Source organism: Grus americana, chromosome 8 (assembly GCF_028858705.1).
Source record: "Grus americana isolate bGruAme1 chromosome 8, bGruAme1.mat, whole genome shotgun sequence".
Classification (NCBI taxonomy): domain Eukaryota; kingdom Metazoa; phylum Chordata; class Aves; order Gruiformes; family Gruidae; genus Grus; species Grus americana.
The window spans coordinates 3749670-3774540 of NC_072859.1; the positions used below are offsets into that span (position 1 = coordinate 3749670).

The 24871-nt window shown below is 40.5% G+C and overlaps 1 protein-coding gene and 1 long non-coding RNA gene across 6 annotated transcripts in view; one reads left to right on the forward strand and one right to left on the reverse strand.

The window, feature by feature from the left end:
* On the reverse strand, positions 1–10902 carry LOC129209133 (uncharacterized). Of its 3 annotated transcripts, XR_008577993.1 has the most exons (5): positions 10786–10902; positions 9938–10064; positions 5028–5209; positions 2021–2181; positions 1–21 (listed from the first exon to the last, which is right to left on the reverse strand). It is a non-coding gene; the product is annotated as an uncharacterized LOC129209133 (long non-coding RNA). The 3 variants fall into 3 exon arrangements; XR_008577991.1 differs by lacking the exon at positions 1–21 and having other exon boundaries at positions 1050–2181; XR_008577992.1 differs by lacking the exons at positions 1–21; positions 10786–10902 and adding an exon at positions 10616–10766 and having other exon boundaries at positions 1050–2181.
* IVNS1ABP (influenza virus NS1A binding protein) overlaps positions 9796–24871 on the forward strand; it is a 19471-nt gene continuing 4395 nt past the window's right edge. Inside the window, exons 1-8 of one of the 3 annotated variants that reach the window (XM_054833057.1) lie at positions 9796–10087; positions 17959–18206; positions 19468–19594; positions 19941–20110; positions 20192–20267; positions 21012–21185; positions 21580–21705; positions 23094–23201. In XM_054833057.1, the coding sequence (XP_054689032.1) occupies positions 19484–19594; positions 19941–20110; positions 20192–20267; positions 21012–21185; positions 21580–21705; positions 23094–23201 (765 nt within the window). In that variant the 5' untranslated portion in view covers positions 9796–10087; positions 17959–18206; positions 19468–19483. Of the gene's footprint in view, positions 10088–11097; positions 11238–17255; positions 17546–17958; positions 18207–19467; positions 19595–19940; positions 20111–20191; positions 20268–21011; positions 21186–21579; positions 21706–23093; positions 23202–24871 lie in introns of those variants that run through there. The other 2 variants (XM_054833054.1, XM_054833055.1) reach the window with 2 other exon arrangements.

Consider the following 24871-nt stretch of genomic DNA (forward strand, 5'->3'; position numbering starts at 1 on the left):
TAAATTGGCTTCCATCACCTCCTGTGGATACAAATTTTACAAGTTCATTAGATGCCTTGTAAAGAAGTACTTTCTTCAGTCAAAGTTTTAAATCTACCTCTTACTTGTTCCAACAGATGCCCCCTACTACTGAAGGATTTAGTGAATAACAGTTCGTCATGCACCCACCGCCTTCATTAGTCTCTACTGATTCTGCCCTACTGATAATAAAAGAACTACAAGTAGCCACTTTATGATATGGCACTGCTTCTGCCTTCTCCTGGTCATCTTAAATATCTAGCCAGTCATATCTAGGGGTACACCATACATAGTACTGCTATCCTGACATTGTAGCCCATTGTACGTTGGCTGTAGTAGCGAAAGTATGTGTAAGAATTGCCAGCCAGCTGCCCATTCCCATGCAAACTCAATCTGTTGAATGATTCAGGTTGAAAAATGGAAAAACCTTCTCAGAAAAAAAGTTGTTTCTTAGCTTAGGTAATGTCATTCTCCTGCGTTACAGCATGTCCCAGCAATTAATTGCATTGGGGGGATAGGAGGTGATAAAAAGCAATGGTGAGGCCGTAGGGGTTGCTCTTCCCAACCGTTTGTTTCTTCAGCTGGATTTGCAGAACAGCAGCAACAGTGATAACATATAATGGAGGGAAATGTGTTTGCCATATTTCTGTTTTATTAGAAACGGATCCAGATCATCATGAAAACACCCTCTCCTTCCTTCATTATGAATGGAATTACAGACGATTGTAGAATACATCCCCTTTGCTCTTTTCTTTAACCCTAATTTGCAGAACCCCGTAACTCCGTGTCTAACAGAGGTATGTGCTGAAGTGCTTCTCCTATCAAACCTCCCAAAGTTACTGCAGGTTTTAGATTTGATCCTGAAAAATAAAAAGTTATTCCAAGTAATCCCACAGGCTGTGCAACAAACTATTGTAAATTATCTCCGCTGTTGTGCAGTAAAGTCCTGTACAAGCAGCAAGCAAGGGATCCCTTCTTGTGACAGCTGGTGTTGCCATCCTGCCCCATTCTCCTGAAGGGAAAGTTAGTACACCTGCAGCTTGTACTTCTTCCTCTTTAGCTCATTTTCTGTGTTTCACCCATTTGAATCACACATCCACCACCGAAATTATAATCCCGAGAGTGAAGCACACCACCTATCCACAAGCACATGGCAACGCCATGCTAGTCCCTGAAATCTGCAGTGCATCCGCTTCACATCCAGCACTCCCAGTCCCACAGCACGCAGAGGAGGCAGCAGGTGAAGGATGCAGAATTATTCCGCAGAGCTGACTTTTCTTCAGCCACACAGGCTCAGGACACATTTTCCCTATCGAGGAATAGTTTTCTCGCTGCCTGATCTCCTGCACAGCGCAGGCAGTCTGAGATAGGAGAGCAAGTGTTTCTGCATCCATCAGGGGGTTTGTGGAGGAATAACATCTCACTTCACCAGCTGCTTCTCTGACCTAAACTCTGAGTAAGGGAGAGAGGCAGCAAGGAGCTTGGGAGCATGCAGAGAGCACTCAGAAATGAGAGGTGTTGGGGGTTTGGTAATAAATGAAGGGTTTTGGGCAGTGGAGCTGGAGGTGTGCCTGGGAATGTGAATGGAGACTGGGAAAATGGCTGGGGATGATAATGAGCTAAGCAAGTCCTAAAGTAAGGAGAAGTCAGGAATGGCAAAGTCAAATTGGTCAAGAGAGTTAGTTTGTGGATGAAGATGAATTGAATCTATAGGTGGAGAAGGGTAAAGAAAAATGATGGGATGGCTACAGCTGAAAGGAAAGGTGTCACAAAGCGGCAAATAATTTCTCCTTCATTCTGCCTCTTTGGTTTGGTTTTTTAATTCTGAAATTCAGAAATTCTGGAAATCTTGAGAATATTTCCTTCTTTTAATCCCTCCACCAGACTTTTCACTATGATCATGCCATTACCCATTCTTTCATCAAATACAGAGTTTCCCAGTCCCAATGTTTCATTTTTCAAAGCAGTAGCTAGGAAGTACAGGAAGATACTAAAGCAATACCTGCAGTTAGCCAGTTATTTTGGCCATCAGCCTTTGCAGATGACTTAATAAATCTCAAGTTTTTAATCTGATCCAAATGATAATACAACTTTCTGGATATTTCCTCCTTAAGGTCATGCTGGGTTATTCATATTCATAAGGTGGTCCTCTTCTAAATGGTTCTGTGGAAGAGAAAAAGAAACACACATGCATGAGTCATATTATTCTTTGCATCACAACAGAACAATAGCTTCAGGGTGAAAATGTTGATATAGGACTTGGGTGGTCCAAATTTAACTCACAATTTTCCTACATTCTTCCTTTGTAACTTGAACCAATGGCTTGCCCTTTTTGAGTCTCAGTTTCTTAAACTGTGAAATGAGGTCTATAAATCTGAGTTGTTTGTGAGACTACAATCATTAATCTTAGTGATGAGATCACATATCACAGTGGGGAAAACTTCAAGAAAAGTAACTATAGTAGAATTCCAAGTAATGACAGGGCATAATCCTGATTTGCTCATAAAAAGGGAATGACTACAAAACCAAAAGGGATCCAGTTTTCACTTACGGATTTGAAATGTGTTTTCCTTCTTGACATTGTAGCTGTGACTTTATAAATAGTTATGCCACTTCCCCTTTCCCATCAAACAGATTTCAGATCTCATTCATTTATAAGCAAAAGGAAAAGATAAGGCATCCCATAAAAATATCACAAGAGTAAAGCCACTGCTGATTGTTCGCTCTCATGAAGAGTCTGTAATTTATCACCTTGTTTTTAGCCAAGTGCCATAAAAGCAGGCAATGAAAATTACTGAAGAAAGGACATTCAGAAGACAGACAATAAATGAACAAGAGAATACAAGAGAAATGAAGAAGAGGCAAAAATTAAGAGGTGAAGATAGATTATCTGTTAACTTATTTTGGGGAAATGAAAGACAACATTCTCCATTTCATTTCAGAACTTCAGGTCTCAGTGATACAAAATGAAAATGTTTCTTTGGACTGATATAAAACAATCATCTGCTTGCTTTGCTCTAGTAACTACTGGAATTCACAGAAGTTGAATGCACACTATATATTTTGGAGCGGCTGTATGGTTTTTTTGGTCTGTGTGTATTATCTGAACCCTGCTTGTAGAAAATCACTAATATCTTTCTCTCTTTTTCCTAAATACACATCATTCCTAATGTTAGAGACTTGCATGATAATTAAAAATGTTAAATCGTAAATAAACCGTGCTGCGATTACTTAAGTAATTTGGTTCAAATCAACTCGCTGATAGGATGAGTAAAGTAAATGTTACTAAAATCTTATTATTTCACACAATTACCCAAGGGGACAGTTCTTGTTCCCACAGAGTTCAAAGGTAAATATGCTTTTAACTATAATAGGAGTAGGAACTTCATGTTGACTGGTAGGGATGGCTGAAGAGCTTTGAAGCTGGAACAAAATACACATGGCTATCACACATCAGTAATTATCTTGGCACCATAAACATTTATAGATCAGCATGTGACAAACTCGTCATCTTCGGTATGATAATAAAGTAACCGAGTCCTTAACATGAGGGCCAAAATACAGTATTTCATCTTAATAAAAACTGAGTTTATTGTTTAACTTCCTCTCCTAAGTATCCTGGTATTTTAATATAGAATATGTAAGAATGGCAGTATGTAATGCACATTTTATATATGTAGATAGATATAAAGAAATAAGCTGGTCATTTCACTGCAGTATTTGGCCAGATAATGACACTATTAATAATCTAGTGTAACACGAGGCAGCCTGTAGCAGTTATCATTCTCTGTGCTAAAACAATGCAGCCAAAAACTGAGACGTATGACCTTATAATGGAATTTGCAGTCCTTGGGAGAGCAGATATACATGACACTGAGTGTACGTTACATACTCTTGTAGCATTTAGTTCACTCCCATCAGCAGCCATCATGCTGGGATTTTAAATCTCTGCAGCCTTTTTGTCTCCTGTCAAGGCTGTGTGGCAATTCAGATCCTTGAAGGGACACTGGTGCTTCAGGAAAAGCATTTCTTGCTCCAGATGTGCTCCTTTACAATTTCCCCCTGTAAACCTTTCAGTGCTCGTCCTATTTACACTTGTGTGCATGTCTTCAAAGTGCATGGTGTTTTGATTATGCAGATTTTCTGTGACTGCATTACAAGGTGCTGGCAACTTAAGGTTGCTTCTGTGCATGAACTGATTCCTGATTAAATCAATATGGGGGTTGACTAGTTCTAAAATAAGACCACTTTGTTCCTGTTTACTTGTATTTAAATTGAATATTCTCATTAAGGAGAAACTTGCGGTTACATGTGTCCTTTTATTTTAATGGTGACAATTTCCATAAGTATAAACAGGTCACACTACGGATATTAAATATGAACATCTCCCATTTAAATTGGCAGAGATTTGCTCATATTAGCATTGCAATCAGAAGCTACCAGCCGAATATGGAAAAAAAGTCAAAGCTGGAAACAGTGACCTGCTCCATTTTCAAAGGAAGCATACAAGCAGAGAGCCCTCAGCTGCCTCAGTTACCCTTTTAGCCCAACCATTAAAGTGAATCCCACTACAATAAGGACTATAATAAGGTCCTTATAGCCCTGAGCTACTGAAGCATTCCTTACACAGCCCCTGTACCCCAAATCCCTTCTGGTGAGCCCTAGCCTCTTCAAGGCTCCAAGGAGAGGAGAGAGCAGCTCAGAACACAGGTAGTTACGGCCCCTGCAGAAGACACGAGTTCCAGGCAGCAAAGATCCAGCCCCTGCACAGATCTAGTGAGGAAGCACTTGGGTCAATACGCTGGGATTACCAGTGAGACAGTCAGGGCTGCGCTGGAAGCAGTTCAGTACGGCTCAGCACAACCAGCTGTGAAAATCACAGGCGGTTCTCCAACCTACTCTTAAATATCATTCCCATCGTTTGCTTTCTGCTGCAGCCCCTTCTCGTTTTTCCCTCCCAGGTCTTTCACATCACCCCTAGAACAGCGCACCACACATTGGACACACACCATACGCTGCACTTGCAGAAGTCCCACAAAAATTCCGATGAGCGTAGACTGCCCTGATTTTCATTTTATTGCATTCTCTCTAGATTCAAGAGTTGGGAAGCTTCGTTTCTGTCAGTGTTGTGGTTCTTACACTTTTGTGATCTCAGGCAAATCTGACAGTTCTCTTCATGCAGTCCACTCATCTGTGAAAACAAACAAACAACAAAAAACCAAAGCATAAATATAAACCAGTTATCTCCTCCTATGCATTTCCATACTGCTGAATTAATTTACATACAGTTCTGAGGTCTTCAAACAGAAAGTGTTACAGAATTGCAAAGTACCATGAGTAATGTGAAAGAAATAATTTCAACACAAACTCTGCTGGCTAAACTCTATCTTCGGCTCAAAGAGATCTCATTTCTGTGGAAGCGTTCCTCAGCCCTAACAAAATCCATAATCTACGGCAGGCCGGTTGTCACACTCATCAATGGTTTTGGCAACAAATCATACCAATAACTTGTCCCAAATGTTAAACAAAAAACTCCCATGTTGAATGAACTGCTGACATTGATGAAATCAAAGAGGATCTACAATAAGAGAGTTATTTTTTCAGACACCATCAAGGTGCAGCACAATACAGAGCAAGGACACAGTTATAATACATTTCTGTGTTCTTTGGAATAAATTACGAGGTTTTAATATTAATTCATTGCTCTTGATCAAGAAACAATATAGGTCATCTTTGGCTTGTCCCTCCGCACATCTGAAAAACCTTAAAGGAGGCTTTCTCATTCACCTTCTGCCTTTCTGCCTTCCTGCTAGCATGGATATACAATGAAAAAGCTTTCCTTTCACAGGCCATAAAGGTTTTTCTACATTTTTCTTTTTTTTTTTTTTAAATGAAGTTAGTCATAGCATTATTGTGGCTAAAACGTACAAGCAGAGTTAAAGTGACTTTACTCTTCTGCTTGTGCAGAGATTACAAATGCATGGTCCAACTCTTAAATCAATTTTATTCTCATTAGCGTAAGATGTTACCAATAATTAAAAAAACCACAAAACAAAACAAAACTGAAGGACACTGGGTTCTTCTGCAAAAGCTGAAAAAAGAGCTTTGCTTGAAAAAAAAGCACCAAAACAAAAGCTTTGGTCCTACTAGTACAAATCTTTGGTCATTGCCTGGAACATTTTCTGAGCTCACGACAGAACATGATGTTTAATTCTCTTTTATTTTCCCAGAAACGCAGATAAATCACTCCCTGGTCATTCCTGCACTCACAGCCTTTATGTTAATTTAAAAGCTAACCTGACTCAGAGATGGAGATGACAGATCGTGTATTCCTCACAGCCACAGGAATGAAAACGGTCTGTCTTGGAGTGCAGACTTGATCTCCCAATCTGCTAGGATGGCGCTGTGCCTGCTACCAATGTTGTATTCTAGTGTTCCTAATTACAGTCATTGCTTAATGACCAGATTAGGGATGTAACAGTCTGCAGAGCTATAAGTGACACACCAGCCTTTTCCAGTTGTGGTGGCATACCAGGAGTCAATGTTTCTTTGACATGAGAGGCAGCTGCGGGGACTTACACGTTTCCCTTGCTCCTGCGTGCGTGACGCCACACTAATATCGCTTTTCTTTGAGTTTTTGTTTGTTTTCCAGACATTCCAAGTGCTACCATTCTTAATATTTGAAGAAATATTCTCATAATTGAAAATTTCTAAATTATTTTTCTTTACATTTTAATTTTTCATTACGACCGTGAGTGAAAGTAATGATGTAGTTTCAGGGAGGGAAAAAAAATAAATGGAGCTACCAGACTGCAGCAGAGTCAACAAACATATTTTGTGAATGCAACACCAAGGACAAAGAGTACAAAGCTCTAACTTGCATGCACAGTCAGAAGCTGGCAAAAAGCTTAAGGGTCACGAAGGCAAACAATTTAAGAGCAAACTGTTTTACAGCCTTTTATTGTAACACTCTGAACAGGATGTTTTAGCCAAAGAAACTATTGTCCTTATAGAAGCAAGAAAGACATACAGGTGTATGGAACAAGTCAGCGTTTTTATAATGAACAAGTAGAATGTATTTGCAAATATCACCACCCAGCAACCATAAATTAATACAGCTGGAAAGCATGGGAGAGTTCATTTAATTTTCACTAAGCTTCCAGTCCTAAGAACCAATAACAAAATTCCAAGTTCTACAGGAAAGCCACAGACTAGGGATTATTTTTAAAGGCTTATTCCTGATCCAGCCCTTCAGAAGCTCTTGAACACGCGCAGTCCCAAGGACCAGACTTTAAGCAAATCTCCTTAAGATGTCCCACCACATTTGCTGGGGAATCAGATTTGAATATCAAATTTTGACTTCTTTGCTCAGAGAATGATGACAGGACAGATACTGCTTTGTGAACACTATTATGCATTTGTATAAGCGCATCCATACTTTTAAATTGGTGTCACATCTGGGTTAAAGACTGTTACAGCTGTCCCAGGCCAAGTAAAAAATATCTCATAACATAAATAAAGGTAGTATCTCCATGTACAGAATGGATCTGCTGACAGTTTCCTGGTGAGAATTGTCTTGAAAGAGCTATAAAAGCTATAATTTTTCAAAAATCATAGCTATTTTCTCTATACAAGATATACTTGCAGTTGGGAGCTCCCATGATGCTTCATCCTGAAAGCTGTGTTTTTGAGATCACAGGACTGATCCTTCAAGGACAGGTATTCAGAAGAAGAGGGGTGGTTTTTTTAAGACATTAACTAGTGGCTCTGTCAGAATCCTCTGTATGTCTCCTATGGACTTAAGCCAATGGAATTAATTAAAAAGACTTCTGTTTGCTTAATGGAAATGAGACAAGACATGATTTATAACCCTGGTGTGGAAGAGAGTCTCTGGTTTTCCATCCAATACAAAACTATTTGAAATCAAGGAAGGTCACTGCAGTAGAATGGTGTCTCCTGAAATGAAGCAGCAAAGTTGTTTACACTGTTTAAGAAAGATGAACAGAGACTTGATAGAGAACCTGTCTTTAAAATTTAAGGCCACAGCTATTAAAACTGCACCTTTTAATACTCTTTCATACTGCATCGAAATTCCCTTCAATCTTTGCTCCTAAGTACAGAATTCATCCCAGATGACCATCGCTTTGCCTAAGAACAGGGAAAGGAAAGGGGACGACCTGCCCTCCTTGGAGTAGCTGTTATCAGCCAGCCAGATGGCAAACAACGTGCCAGAATTTACAGGAAACAGTCCAACACAGACCATTAATTCCAACACAGCCTCTACACCCCAAACACCATTAAAATGTCACTGCTAAGGACTCTGAGAGCCAAGACACCAACAAAACATGTTCTACACAAGGATTTCTGCAACTATAATGAATTACCAAAAGTCCTTCCCAAATGCAGCAAGGAAAAGTTACGGAATGAGTAGATTTGTATCTCTGATAATTACGGAGAAAACAAGTAACCTTCAATTGCAATACACATCTGTATTTATTTTAAATATATAAATAATAAATGATGTTTTACTAAATTGTATTTCACAAAACATTTTGTTCATTCATAAAAACTATTTTCTTTTTAAAAGAAAACCATGGACCAGATCCATGACTGGTAGCATACCTCACTCAGGTGGTGTACTTCACTGCGCTGTACTAATCTGTGTGCAGAGAGAAATGCTACCTGACACTAGATTTAAAGATATATTATAGAGTGGCTTACGTGAAAACAGGTCTTGTTCTTCTAGGACTAACATATTTTTCCATTCATTAATTAGGAAGACTATCTTCCATGGTGGGAGACAACAGGTATGCAGAACATCCAGGGCCTCCACAAGCATAACTTTGCTCTTTTTTTTTTTTTTTTTTTTAATGTTCTCTTACAAATACTGTTAGAGGGTAGGACAGTTGTCAAACTAGCAGATCTAAGACCTTAATGAACATCACTGCTCTGGTGGCTGCACGTGTGCTAACTAGTTCTTCTGGCTCAGCTCCCAGTAACTCAGTCGTCACGTATCAACTCGATCCCACCGGTCCCTTTCAATAAAGTGTTCTTCTTTATAAATCAATTAGAATTTAGCATATTTTTCATTCAGAAGGATTGCAAAGTATCAAGCAAATTGAAATAAAGTTATTTGCATGTTATAGAAGTCTTTCCCTTCATCATAGGAAATTGAGTCACATCTCAGCTGGAACAATGGTGTTTTAATGATGTAAACTAATTTCATATTGATTACAAAGCAAGAAGCAAAGCAAAAACCTTTTTTTTCAGTGGGAGGTGAGTTTGGCTGATCAGAACGCAACTGGCCCAGAGGAGATGCTGCCTCAGCTCTCAGCCTAGGCACCGTTCCCAAAATCCCAAACGTCTCCCCTGCCATGGGGGTCTATGTGAAAAGAACTGGTAACACCCATATGTTAACTCTGTGCTGTTGGGAAGATGCCACGCTTGCTCTTTGATGTCACTATCAGTGGCTGATAAAGAAAACTAATGGTGATTCATAAAGACATTTCCTTTCCTAAGAATACTGGAACAGCAGGTTGTGCAATCCTGAGATTTACTTAATTAAGGAACATCCCCAGCACTGTTTTATTTGATCACAGTTCCTGTCGCTTTTCACCACCTCCCTCTCCCTCCCAGCTTTATGACAGACAAGCACCTTTGATTAACATGGCCCTAATAAGAAGCTTCATTCAAAAAGAAAGCAGAGAGTGGGAAGGTAGGCACTGAGGTGTGGCTGATGATTTAAAAACTGAAAGGAGGAGCGAGTGGAAATGTATCTGAGAGGTGAGAAGTGGAGATGGTCCTGTTTGCTGCCAGCACAGCGAGAAGCTGGAGAGAGCAGGGCCACAGCATGGGCACCGCACTATGGTGTATGTCTCCAGAGAGCAGAGGGAATGGCGCAGGTGAGGAATGTACTTACAGCTCAGTGCCTCCGCTTGCTTCTGAGGAGGTAAGACCATCACTTGCAGTATTTTGAAGCACATTCTGCTTGAAGCCTCAGAATCATCCACCGTCAGCGTTTTGAAACATGCTTCTCCACCAAGATTCTGGAAGAACGTTAGAGAAATGGGTAAATATTATCATGTGTGTCATACACCTTTGAGACACTAAGATAATCTCTTACAGGTTTCCTAGCTTCTGGCCAAGGTGGGCTCCTTGGAGGGGAGGTGAGAGAAGCGTATCGCTGCCTTCCAGCTGACCTTGGTGTTTTAAATCAGAAAGCAAGGAATCTCAGACTTCACCCAGCTCCATGCTTTATTTATTATGATATTGCAGCAGCACTCAGGGACCCAGCCATGAATCAGAAACCCATTATGCTATCTAGCATGCAAACACATAACAAACAGACAAGACTTCAAACACTCCTCATTTGTGATGTTTTAAAACTACTTTGCCTAGCAAGATAGGATTTATTGTGAAAAGCAGGGGGGGATATTTCTCATCCAGATGGGAAAATGCTTTTCCCAGAACAATTCAGGGCGCTGGAGCCAGAGGTGGGATGAAGCGCAGCCTGGCCACCCGCACGCACAGGACAGGCGCCAGGGAGTTTCCAGCATTAAAGATGAGATTTTTTTGGTTAAACAAATATGACACCTACAACTACGGATCCGAGTGAGGAGAGCAAAGTCATCACTGAGGAGAAAAGGCAACGCCAGGTTTGAAAAATCAAAGTAAAATTAGTGAACCAGGTGGGCTTGTGGCTGAGAGCTACGAGTATACTCGTAGAAACGTGGCACAACCCCGGCTTCTCCCGTATCCCTCACCCACCGCAAGCTCTTCCCGCCCGCTGCCGCCTGAGGCGAGAGGGGAAACGCGCGGGCCGCAGCGCCCTTCCCGCCCTCGACCCGCAGAGGGAGGGCCGCGGCCGGACTTGTTTCTCGGCGGAGCGATGCCAGCCGCTCAGCGCCGCCTACCCGCCCGCCTCCTACAGAGGCGGACGGTTACAGGGCGTAGTGGAGCGCCCGCGCAGGTGGTGTGGCGAATCCTCTTGCTCCAGCGGCGGATCCGTCGGCTCCGTGTCCGCGTTCAGCTCCGGTTCGCTCCCGCCGCCCCCTTCCTCTCTCAGCAGCGCCTCGCTTCACCCCCGCCGCCTCGCCTCGCTCTCCCTGCGCCTTCCGCTCCCTCTTCCCGGCGGGCTGGGGCTGCGTCTCCTCGTCGGCTTTCCCCTCAGCCTGGAGGCTCCCAATATGAACAGTATCGTCTGCGCTGAGAGGCACCAGGTACGGCGGGGCGGCGGCGGGCCCCAGCGGGACGTCCCGGGCCGTCGGCCCAGACGCGGCCCGCGCCGGTTGTGAGGGGAAGGGCGGCGGCGTGGAGGGACGAGGGGGACGCAGCGACCATGAGGCCGGGGGCGGCCGGGCCGGCCCCGCCGCTCTTTGTTCCCCGCTCGGCGCTGGCGCGGGTGGGGGGGCGACGGGCCGGGGCTGCGGACGGGCGGGGCGGGCTCGGCCCCTCTCCGCTGTGCCCTCGGCTGAAGGAACACGAGCCCCTCCGGAGCCCCTCCGGCTCCGCGGGTTTTTGTTGCTTATTTGGGGGCGGTTTCTCAAAGGCTGGCCAAATCTCGAAGTTGCCATGCTCATGGAGGCGAAGTTGTGTAAATGGCCTGGTTGGTCTGGGATCGATTCCCTCACCGCTGCCGCCGGGGGTGGCGGGAGGTCGGCCGCGCTGCCCTGGCCCCACACGGTGGGAATGTGTAGCCCCCGGCCCAGAAAATCGGGGTTGCCCCCAGGGATAGGTATTGTTCCAAGGTCAGGCGTTGCCTGCGCGCCTTTCCAAGCGCCACGCTGCAATCGCGTAGCGGCACCTTTCTTAAATCATTTTTACTTAAGTGGGGGGGAGAAAAAGAATTGCAAAAATTCTGGACTTGCATGGCCGTTTCGGGCTGAAGAACATGTGCTGACAGCTGGTTGCCAATGTCATGACCCTCCCTGTCATCTATACGAGTTCCAGGATATAGGAGATAATACAGCAAAAACAGTGGCTGTCAGTCCACATTAGTGCTTCTGGAGAAAGGTGACGAGTATGAATGACCAGAAGGGGTTTGGTGGTTGGTTTTTTTTTTTTTTTGGTGGGGGTCGGGGAGAAGTACAGTATTTTCTGCCTGCATGCACGAATTTCGAGCAGCTTTTTTGAATTTTTCAGAAGTGCTTCAAGGTAGAAAATATCTTCACATTGGCAGCTTCACTGTTCTTCATCTAGGATTCCCATAGACATTAAAAACTGAATTGGTTACAATTTCATGCAGGATGGAAAAATGTTGATGAAGTGAGAGGCGAGGCGTCCAAGTTATTTTCTAAAGAGAAGGATAGCAAGACTGAGCGGTGATAGACTAGTGGAAATTCAGTATCATGTCACTCTCCTTGGTTTGTGAAGGAAAGGATTTTTTTTTTTTATTTCCAGTGATGGGTGTGTAGACACCACATTTATTCTTTTCTGTTGGGGATCTACAAAATAAGAAACCAAGCAGGATGTGATGCTTTGATGATGAGATCAGTTTAATTTTAGAAAGCGGAGTTTGTAGCCACAAGCCTAACTCCTGGAGCACAGGGCACAACAGTCAGGGAATACTTCCCAGTTAGGAAACAGTACTTTAGCTACTGTAAATAGGTCTGATTTTGTTTTCCTCAGCTTGAGTTCTTAAGGAGCAGGAGATGGTTAAGAAAGGAAAAACGTGCTCAGAATGAGGGGGGTGGGAGACAATTAACACACAAACAAAAACCCCACCAGTTTGCTTGTTGTGTGACATGTGGGAAGCGTGTGTTAATAGGGAAAAAGAAACCTATGTGGAGGGGAAAAAAGGAAAGTGCTTTCAAAGATTAATAGATTTTAAGAGCACATGTGAGGCAGAAGGTGGAAAGAGGTGTAAAGACAGTGACAACAACAAAAAAGGTACAACATGGCGGAAAAGGAGAAGAGGAAGTGCAGAACCAGTGTGGAAAAGGGGACGTAATGATTAGTGCTAAGACTCAGTGAAACAGTCTATCAGAGGCATGGGGGGGGATAGCTTTGGAAGTGAGTACTAAATGGGCAGCTGGTGTGTTACAGCTGAGAGTTGTAGTTGAAAGAGCAGTAACATTCAAGCATAAAACCTACTACTTAGAAATTTTTTAAAGTCTACATACATAAATGTGTGTTTGAAAGAGCTCTCCAGGCTTGCTCTCTGTAGAGGACAGTCCAAGTATTACACCTTCTTGGACTGCATATAAAAAATGTTGGAAAATGTCCATAGTACTTTTTCCTTCCCCTTCAATTCTTACCTGATATCAGCAAATACTCTCTCCTTCTCTCCTCACTGTTGGGGTGGGAGCACAACTGAGGCTGATTTGCAGTGAAATAGAACAATTTTGTTTACAAGTCATAGTTATCAATGAGATTAAATCTTAAGTGGAAAAGTAAATATGCAAGCCAAAATTGATATAAATTCTATGACTTCTATTTTTAACTCACTGGTGTAAAGAAGTTGAGCCTGTTCAGTGGTGTAAAGTATGTTGATATATATCTTGGCCCATTTTGCCCAAATGCACTCAGACATGAAAAGATTGTGTGTTTTTACCATAAATAAATGCTAGTGTATGAAAGAAAATTTTTGAGGACGTCTGATTTTATCTTCTGACACAGGTAATGGACTATGAGTAGTCGTGTGACCTACGTTTCTTCTGAACTGGGCTGTGAAAAGCCAGAAAGCCCACAGCAACTAAAACCTACCAACTGTGGTGTTCAATTCCATTTTTGTTTCACTGGATCATCAAGTGTCCATCATTATATCAACAAGTAACGACTTCTAATCAAAAGATTAAAAGTGTCTCCCCCAAGTTAGTGTTTTACTTGTGAGTTGAGGAGGTAATTCCTTAATTTGACAAAAAAGTTTGTGCAAAATTTGCTTTGTTTACTTTTTAAATGAAATACTGCACATAGAAAGTACCAATGGAGTATACTAAAGATGAGAGTTCTTGGGAGGAAAAATGAATACTACCTGTGTTGTTAGGTCATGGGCAAGGTGACTTTTGCCTCAGTATGTAGCTCTGGGACTTGTTGTCTTGGTACTCCGCCTGAGAGCACAGCTCGTATGTCCTCTGAAAGTGACTCTGCAGTGGAGAGTCCTGGATAATGGGTTTTAAATCTTGGAGAAATGCAAGAGTTATCATGCAGTAGGTTTTTCCAATGTTGGAATATTTTCTGCAGTGAACAACTGTTAAAAAAAAATTGGGATGAACAGATACTAAATTCTAAACACAAATTTAAAATGTGTTAATTATGACATTTATTTGCTCTTGTAACTGAGCTAATCATATTTCAATAGTATTTGCGTTTGCAAGATACATGTAAGAGGATAGTGTAGTGAAGGATGAGAAGACTTAGTATCATTGTTATTTAGGTGAGTCTTCTGACATGCTTCTTTAAATGTATATACAGTGAACTGGAAGGATGAGTTTAAAAAGGGGCAGTTTCTCTTCTGGAGTCAGTTATGTGCAGCAAATTTATGCGTGTATTATGAGCCATGAATCTTTCATGATTTGGTGTTACGTATACGTAGCAAATGAAAATCTCAGTCTGTGCATAACAGTATGTGTTTAGGAGACACATTTATTAGAACACAATTACGTTTAAATTGAGCAACGGGGCAGACATTTGAGTACTGGCATTCCTCTACTTGGGTACAGCCATATCATCGAAACACACATGGGAATGCTTCATGGTTTCTGGCCTGTCTCGGTCCTCTGCAGAATTACACCTAGTGAAGGTGGTGTCTCCAGGCTCAACACCAGTATTGATCTTTGAATATTCAAAGTAGAATGGAAATACAGAGTTTATCTATCATTCAATTCCTGCTTGAGAGCAGGCCTATTTCCTGCACATATTTTTAAAATAAAGTAAAAAATTTGTCAAATGTGGTGTTCCCATTCTGGAATGCTAATTCTGTAGCTTTAACATGTTTAAACAATTGCATTTTGATGGCGCTTGAAAAGTAATTATTTCAGAGGCATCGGACTTGATACTTTACCTAGTTGACAGTGATCCGTGAACATCACACTTGGTTTAAAAAAATTCAGAGTATTGGAAAATTATAAAATAAGCCGCTGACGGTTCTTGGTGTGGTGACCTACAAGGGAGTATAAGTAAGGGGGGGATAAAGGTAATGACAAAGTTATTTAGGTGCTTAAAATAATTTAAGAAAGGAATTTGTTCGCAGTACCTGTTTATAACCTTTAATGCAGAAAATGCAGCATTCTTGGCTTTTCGTTGAATTTTGGCTGATTGTTTGGCTTTTGTTCTAGCAGTAGTATACCAAATGGAAAAGAATGCAGACAGTAATGACTATGCTTGTGCTATTTAATGCCATTTTGAGTAGTAATATTAGCCATGGTTCACATACAACAGTATTGAAACTTTGTGGCAATAATTAAGATGTTCAAATTCCTAGATACTCAGATTGGACAGTACTATTAGGTGCATAAATGCAGAATGTGTGGTTTAGACCCCAAGCACAAAGGAGGACTTGAAAAGACAAATCTTCCATTTCAATCCAGAATTATTTTGGATGTCCTTTATAGGTGTTGAAGGTCATAAGCCTGGACATTGGGTGAAGTTGAGACACTGCACTTGAAATAAAGTTCTTCCGTTACAGCAGAACATGAGAAAACATGTCCAGAGATGTAAACTGAATGAGGATGATTCTGGAATTTAGTTGAAATTGTTTGAATAGTTGTCATGTAACTCGAAATCTCCCCAGAGCCTTAGTGCTGGTAATTAACAGCAATCCCAACGAATATTGAACAGGGGAATGCGTAATGTGATGTGCAAGCAGACCAGTAGCCTGTTTGGCTTAACTGTGGTTGCAGTATACATTTAATTTGCTTTGGTAATTACGGACCTCTACCCAGTTAACAACAGCACTTCTTTGAGAGATCTGGCAGGTGAGAAAAAGCTGGTTTAAAAACAGCATGAGCAAGGTGGATAATCTGATGTGTGATGTGTCACTTTCTGCTCAGAATCAAGCAAGCGGTGACTGGGTTGGTCCAAGGTTTTTCACCAAAATGGTCTGACACTGTACCAATCACCCAGTGCAACTCCTGCCTGGAACTCGGAGCGTGTGTCTCTTGATTTTCCTTTTTTAGATGCCTGCTGTAGTTTGCACTTGGCTAGGTAAGTCTAGCCATCACGTCTGGATGATTCCTACAGCAGAAATGGAAGGTTTAAAATCTGAAATTATAAAGTCATATGTCTCTTAGTGATAATTCTGTTGTACATTTGTGGATGGTCTTGATGAAGCATAACTTTAATAGCTTTTTGTAACTTCTAAGTTAATTCATTGCAACACTTGTGTTGAAATAGTATCTCTGCATCTTTGGACAACAGAATGTTTCAGATGAGGCGAATCTGTTTTTAAGAACTGATAAGCACACACTGTTTTGTGTGCTTTAGAAACCCACATAGTTATACTAGTTGTACCAACAAGAGAAGGAGCGTTGACTTCCAAATAGTTAGTTAAATAGAGCTTGGGTTCCATTTCATAACTTGCCTATAGGATTATAAAAAGAACATAATTTAATCTATGGACATTTTTTCCTAGCAAAGTGTGCTGACACTAAAGTATGTTGTAGAAAGTTGTAGCCCCTGGAGTACTGCTCCCATAGCCCTCCCTGCATTCAGAGGTAATACAACTCTGGAGCACTTGTTTCCTTCTTTATACGTATGTGCTTGTGTCTGTTCTAGCAGCGAGATTTAACTAATGTTAATTCTTTCTACCCAGTTATCTGCTGGCTGAAATATTCTGTCTTCAGGGTTGCAAGAAGCTGTTAAGGATGGAAGCGGTTCTCCTGTGGAGCTGGTATGTTGTGGGATAATGCCCCCTGCCGCTCTGGAGAATCAGCCTCGCGCTTGAGCTGCTGATCTACTCAGACACCAAGGGAGGTACAATTCCTGCCAAAACGATCCCCTGTGTCAGTGCTGGCCCGGCAGTAGGGTCATGAGGCTCTCATGCCTACAACATAGGTGACTTCTAATTTTTGATGAGGAGAAATGAGCTGCACGTATTTTTAGGAAACCTGATTCCCAGTGTGGCATTTAATCGGTAGATACAAATATAGTTTTGGAACTGTGGTGGGGAACTCAAGTGGATGAAGTGTTCAGTGTTTTCTGGAGGTGGCATCAGGGTCATGGAAAGTTCCAGAGTAGGTGTCCATTGCCTGTTCCCTCCCTGCTGCTCCTCCCCTTCTCCCCTCCCCAAAAACCACAGCATAAACAGCCCACTCAGATGCAGGATCTCAGCAAAGTTACCCCAGTCTGCACTGTCAGTGCAGAATTTGACCAGAACATAACAGATTCTGTTCGCGGGGTAGCAAAGAGACTTTTTAATCTAAGAAAGTTATCATCGAAATAGCAATTTCTGACTTTACAATTTTTTTGGAGGTACCGAGGACTGGAGACATGCCCAGTCATTTCAGAGATGTCCTTAATCCATCTTCAGTCCATTTTAGGCATTCAGTAGAAGAAGGATATAAGTAGATGAGTACAGGAAAAGCAAAAGGTAGGAGGCATGTGGATTGTTTCTTTTTAAAAATGTAGTCGTTTTTGTTTTGTTACTTAAGAGTTGTCTACTTGTGTAAGCAAGCAATCATGTTCTAGATATAGGAAGTGCTGAAGGTTAGAGTTGGTAAGGAATTCTCTAAAAGTGGAACTCCGCTGTTCTAGCTTCTTCTCTAAGCACTAATTTAGCCAGTTTCTTGTCTCTAGGTATAAAAACCAATGGGGGTTGGCCTCTCATTAGGCATGAGAATGCATTGGTGTCAGTACAGAATTTTTCAAGCTGTTTTCTTTTTGTGAAGAAAAACTTGTTTCTTTGGGTCAGGAATTCGACTGTAAGGCACTATTAAAGTTTCATCTGAAATACATGGTAGTACTGTCTATTGTCCTTACGTGATAACTTCTCCTTTATTGCAGATTATGATGCATGATTATCACAGAAGAAATTCATGTCTATAGCTCTTAAGGACTTTATTACATCATCTTCAAGCCTGATAGTTTTGGAATCCATATTGCAGCTGCAAAGACACGTCTGTTTTTGCATTTCAACAAACATCTTCCCTACCAGAAGATACTGAAACCGAAGCACTCTGTTTTAACACAGTGATACCATTGGATTATTTTAAGATCTCCCAGTTAAAAATTTACAGTAATATATTTGCTAGGTAAGTGGGTCCTGTTAGCTGTGTATACTATAGTTAATACTTTTGCTGAAATTGTGTGACTTTAAAACCTTGCTGTCTTTTTGTCTAATAAAACACAACAAATGAAAATGTATACAAAAGGATAATTATCTTTGTAAGAAAGATAATTGTTGCCAGTTTAGGGTCGAATGCTTTCAGTAGTAAGTGAATTTAAAATAAAAGAATTAACACTAGAGTTATTTTAGGTGGGGCTTGCTATTTTTATTACTGATTTTTGCTATCCACTTTTTCTATTTTGGGGGTTTTCTTGTTTACTCTGATGTTCAAAATTTTCTTAAAGTTCAGATGGAAATAAAAATTGTTGCTGATAACATTAGTAGTATCCCACATATTCTTTCCTCTAAAATTGTTGAGGAAAGTATACTTTTGCGTATGTTAGCAACTCAGACTTACAAATTTGATGATATTAAATTATTATTTCAAATTCATTAGGTCAGCTCAGGGTCATATTTTAGTATTTTTAATTAGCTTCCCATTTGGAAAGTGGACTTTTCCTAAAAGTGCTTAACTAAAAATCAATTAACTAAAGACTCAATTAAATGAGTTATAAAATAGCTTCCAAATTCAGAAGTTAGTTTCCTGAAGTTATTTAAGTTGTTGTAGCTTTGTGATGAATTAAAATACATGGTAGTTCTTCATAATGTGTTTAATTCTGTCTGTTTTGTTGGTGCTAATGTTCTTTCATGACTTCCAGTTACTCTAAAACATTTAAGTCATTACTCATAAAATTAGACAAAAAAATTTTTCTATATCTATCCCACTTCACTAGTTACTTTAAATTCTCAGTTCTTATTTTTGAAGGAAAAAAAAAAAAGCTGACCAGTATGACAGATTTCATGCAGTGAGCAGAAAATTGTGATGAATGTACCAAATCCAATCTTTATAGAGGGGAATAAGGTTTTGGTGTAATCCGGTGGTTTTCCAACTTGTTCCCACAGAGAAAGCACAGGTTCAGTGTGTGGTTTTGGAGTTGGTACCCACTGAAGTGATGTGGATAAGTTAAAAGTTGTGGCCTCACTCTCTGAAAATCCTAAATCTAGTCAGTGCAAAGGATTGTCGTCAACATGTCAACAGCAGTAGTACTCTTCTAGGCTTTTTGTTTTAGAGATGGATTTTTTTTTTTTAATTCCCTGTGAATATTTGTTTGCAAACAATGTGTTAATAGTACTTCTGTATTGAAACACAATGTTGTATGTCTATACGTTGTATGTTCCATTTTCAGCCAGACCAACACCAAAATGATTCCTAATGGATATTTGATGTTTGAAGATGAAAACTTCATCGAGTCATCTGTTGCCAAACTAAATGCCTTACGTAAAAGTGGTCAGTTCTGTGATGTCCGTCTCCAGGTAACTTTTTTCTGTCTGAGTATGATGGTTGAATGCGGTGGGGTTTTTGTTACGCTATGTAATACTGTGTGTCTCGTTGATAGTGAGGTGTGAGAATTTAGAATCTGATTTTTCTGAAAAATGCATATGTTAAAAAATCCCAAACAAACCCAAACAACAGATATACTTTGAGAGAAGCGATGCTAACGTTTTTTTCGGCTGACATAAATTGGAGACTCTGTTGATTTGAATGATTGATTTGAACTGTGGCATTCACTTGGGTAGGCCTTTATGCTATTATAATACAAACGTACTTTAAAAAAATTCTTACCAGTATGTGGGATTCTTATTTGTGTTTTAAATAAAGGTATGTGGACATGAGATGTTGGCGCACCGAGCCGTGCTAGCTTGCTGCAGTCCCTACCTGTTTGAAATCTTCAATAGTGATAGTGATTCTCATGGAATTTCCCATGTTAAATTTGATGATCTCAATCCAGAAGCTGTTGAAGTTCTGTTGAATTATGCCTATACTGCTCAGTAAGTAGTTTTCGCAGAAACTAAAGAGAGCAGATTTTAATTTAAAAAATCAAAATAACCAAGATAAAATTTCTTTAATAGGTTAAAAGCTGATAAAGAACTGGTGAAAGATGTATACTCTGCAGCAAAGAAGTTGAAGATGGAGAGAGTTAAGCAGGTACAGCTCTCGGCTCTTCCAGAAGCCTGTTCTGCTTTCTCAGGCTGACAGCATGATGCTTTTTGGTGTTAATGAGACAAAAAATGATTGTTCTGTGGAAAAAGTGCTCAGCGGATGAGCTTCTTTAGATGTTCATTAGCATTGTATTGATTTGAGTGACATCAGTATGTATTGCTTCCACTTGCGTTATCTTTGTGCTGAAGGGTTCTTTCAGGTTAATTTTTGTGTTTGTGCACATGTATAAGCAGAAGGGCTTCTGAGCCATAGCTGGTTGCATCAGGTTCGTGGAAGCGGTGCTCTGCTTGGATGTGTTGAGGGCATCATTAGACTTGTAAATCTGCGGCAGCGATATGTGAAAAAAGAATAATCCATGCACTCCTGAACATAAGTTTGGTAGAGCTTGACTTTAGAACTTACTCTTGCCACAGGGAGGATACCTTTGACAAGGGAATGGGGATTCTTATTGTTACTTGATTGCAGATAAGCAGTTTTGAATAGGCATTCAACAGAAAAGCATGGGGTCAGTGTATATGTGAGTAGCTTTTAAATGTGCATGGCTTTTAATATACACGTATTCCTGTGGAAGGTGATGTTTCGTTTACAGCTCTAGCATGGGGGGATGACAACAGACAGTGACCGTGCCGCAGTTAGAAAACAGCTGTTGCTGTATGTTGGGATAGATAATTTGGACATATAAAAATCTTATCTGCTTGTAAACTAAGATGCAGCCCTTTTTCTTAAAAGGTTTGTGGTGACTACTTGCTCTCCAAGATGGATGTTCAGAGCTGCATCTCTTACCGAAACTTTGCAAGTTGTATGGGAGACTCACGTTTGTTGAACAAGATCGATGGCTACATTCAGGAACATCTTTTACAGATTTCAGAACAGGAAGAATTTCTCAAACTTCCACGGTTAAAGGTTAGCTTAAGTTTGTAGGCTTCCTTCTGGGGCGTGATTTCCAAAAAGCAACCCAAGGACCAACTCTCATGGCTTCCTTTAGGGGAGCAGGAAAAAGTGGTGTACGGACTCTCACCACCAACGTGAAAATGCTGGCTCTGTATAGTACTCGTACTAGTGTGAACCTTAACCGTATAGAATACGTACTAGCATCCTTTCTAAGCGTAAAAGATAACTGCAGTTGTACTTAAATGTGCTTCCTAGTTTCAGTGGCACAGGCTGAAAGCTCCTCGTAGATGGTGTTTTCTAGCTCTGTGGTAAAGTGAGAGTAATGCTCACTATGTGAAGTACAGCATGCTATAAATACGAGGGTAATACCTATAGAGTAAATCTTCCTTTCCTCTTCTAATTCAAGCTTGAAGTAATGCTGGAAGACAATGTTGGCCTACCCAGCAACGGCAAATTGTACACAAAGGTAATCAACTGGGTACAGCGCAGCATCTGGGAGAATGGAGACAGCCTGGAAGATCTAATGGAAGAGGTTAGTCTTTAAGAAAATGGGATTAAACTTTTTTCCTTTTTTTTTTTTTTTTAAAAAAAAGTCAATATGAAGGATGATCCCTTTTTCTTTTAATTTTTTTTTCTTTCACTTTTTTAACTATGACCCTAAAGAATTTAAATTTTACTGTAGGTACCCCTAAGCTGAGAAACTGGGGGGGTATTCAGGTGAGCTGAATGAACTGTTCAGTCTGGTCTTCCGCTTTCCTTTTTTGCTCACTGTGCTGTATAGTAACCTCAGAGTGGCGTGTATCTTGCTTTAGAATTGGGGAGGTGGTACTGAAACTTGCCATAGATTCTTGATGTTTTCCTTTGCAGGTTTTGCTTGTAAATGCGAAGTAGGTAAAAGCTTCTAATGGTTGTTCCTCCCCGTTGATTTATCTCCCCATAGGTTTATTAACAAAACTAGGATACCAAGGCTGAAGAACCAAGAAGAAACCTCAAGTGTATTGACACGTACAGAAGCAGCAGTCCTGCCCCAGTTCTCCTAAGAAAATCCGCTGTGGGCAGAGAACGATGATGATGATTTAATGGTGTTTACTTACTCCTTTACAGGATACATTCTTTTAAAAGTTGTGTGTTATTAAATGACTTTACTCATGAATACTAATACTAGATGTAGCCTGGGCAGTGTTTAATGGAAAAATTAGTGGGGAGTCTAAATTTTTAATTGGCTGGAGAAAATGGACTTTACAAAAACCCGTGAAACATCAAAATTTTCCCAGTTTGTTACTACGAGCACAGTAGATCTTCAGAAGCACTTGTATAGGCAAAAGTACATGTTGATACTGTCATATATTCTCAAGTGTATATTTCCTTTTGGAATAACTCATTTTAAAAGCTTTGATCATGTTGAAATTCAGATGCATTTCACTGAAACAGTTGCATCTGATGTTTAGTTGTGGACAACGGTTTCCTCCAGAACCTTTTGTGTTGTCTTCCCTCATCCCCGTACCTTTCTCTTGGAGTCCACTGTTGGCTTCTCTTGAACTTTTTTTGATCGAGATAAATACGTGTATTTTTCAAAGCAGAAAACTTGTTTGCGGGGATAACGAAAATGCTTGCATGAGATTTGTGAATTTGTGTAATTCTGCAAATTAATGTGCCTCTTGCTTGTCTAATGTTTTTGTGCTGGAAAAACAGTAGAAGTCCCTGGAAAACGAAGATTTCTCTCAAGCTGAGAAAGTAAGGAACCTTCATCCAGTGTTTGAAGATTGCCACCATGACATCTGCTTCCTTTTAGTTTTGTCATTCTGCTAGATTGAGATGAGATGACGAGAAGTATGCTGGCGACTGCCTTTTGTAATCTGCCTGTAGCTAAGTAGCAATGGAGACAGTAGCCACATGGGTATTCTGTTGTTGTTTTTGCAGGTTCAAACGCTGTACTACTCAGCTGATCACAAGCTGCTTGATGGAAATCTGCTAGATGGACAGGCTGAGGTGTATGGCAGTGATGATGACCACATTCAGTTTGTGCAGGTACAAATTGCAGACAGTCTGAGGTAACCCCAGATAGACTGGAGCAGCTTACAGCATACCTGAAGTCTCGCGTACCGTAGCAGAGAAAGCAGCAGTAGCTTTAATGGAGACATACATGATGGAAAAGTATCTTTCTTGAAACTGCTGGAGGCGATGATTTAGTCTCTGCTGCTGGTTTTTCAGCAGACTGACTCTAAGCCTTTGTAAAACGGAGTGCTTTAGGTTTGACTGCAAAATAAATCTTAGGCTGTTAGAAGAAAGAAGAGGTAGAAGAGCAGTCAGCTGTAGCAAGTCAGCTGTGCCTTTGTAGAGATATTTGAGAGACTGTAAAGAATCATGGACTGCTTGGCTTGCAGTGGAGAATGGCTTATGCATCGGCTAAATTTTGGCACGGAAAAAGATTCCAGACCTAAGTGCTAATCCTTCAGCTGCCAGCATCCATTTGTTTTGTTCAACTGCACTAGTAACGTGCAAGAGAGATTTAAAAAAGCAGCAGGAGAAAACTTGTGATCTAGAAACAGCCAATGCTTTGACTGTGTACACACCTTGTGCTTTTTGAGACGATTTTTTTTACTTCTAGCCAGATATAATAATTCTCAACTCATGAAAAATGCATCATTTAGCGCAGTGGAGGGTGTTTAAGAAACAAAGACTAAACAAGGGCTAGTAGATGTAAGTTATCAATTGCTTTATACAAGTTAAGGTTGTTTAAATTCACTGAGTTAGAAGCCAATACATTGTAATATTTTAACTCGTAACAGTGGAATGTGCTGATACAAAAGTGTGCTTCTTGAAATTTTTAGCTAATGTTTATGTAAAACACTCTCCATCCCGGAACATGGATTTTAGAAGTGAAAAGAGAAGAAAATGAAAAGCCAGTTCATTTTCCAGTTTCTTAATTGTTTTTAGTAAGCCTTCACAGACTTCACCGCCTTGTGGTACTATTCCTTGTAATACTTGAAAGTTGAGAGGTGAATGTTCAGAAAGTTCATTTTTAGAAATCAAGCCAAGAGTTCTCAACTTTTTTTTTTTTTTTTTTAAATCCTTTCTGATAATAAGAGTTGCCAACTTCAGAAATTCTAAACAGTTGAGAGAATTAACATGAGCAAAAATAGATGACAGTTCTGGAAAAATTGTAACTTCTTTTTTTTAATTACAAGTTTGTAGTTTCTGTGACTGTCGAGGTAATCTAAGGATAAGAGAATAAGCTCTTAATTGGATGAAGGTTCAGAAATAACAAAAATGCCGTCCACAGGTGAATTGGTTTTCACGATGAGCAGGGCATAGCAATCAAACCCTTCTGTATAAGGTTATCTCTGAGTTAGATGATGTATTTCAGAAGTCTTATGACAGTTTCCATAGAGATCAGACTCCAGGGAACTGTGCAAGCATTGCAGACTTGATACTGCAGTCATAAACTTGCTGCTGAAGAGAACAGACAGAATGTTAACTTGTTGTGTTTGGTTCTTACAATTCAGAAAAAGCCTGAGCAACCCAACCAACCGTGCCGTGTAGGCTGAAATGTGAAATTTGGGGTTTTTCCTTAATTGAGCAAAATAATGCTACAGTATAAATTTAATTGAAGAAGAAAAGGAAGCAGAAATCTCCGGTTAGTGGGAAGTATCAAGGGAGTAAAATCCAAGAAACAGCTAATCTGAGCACAGAGAGGA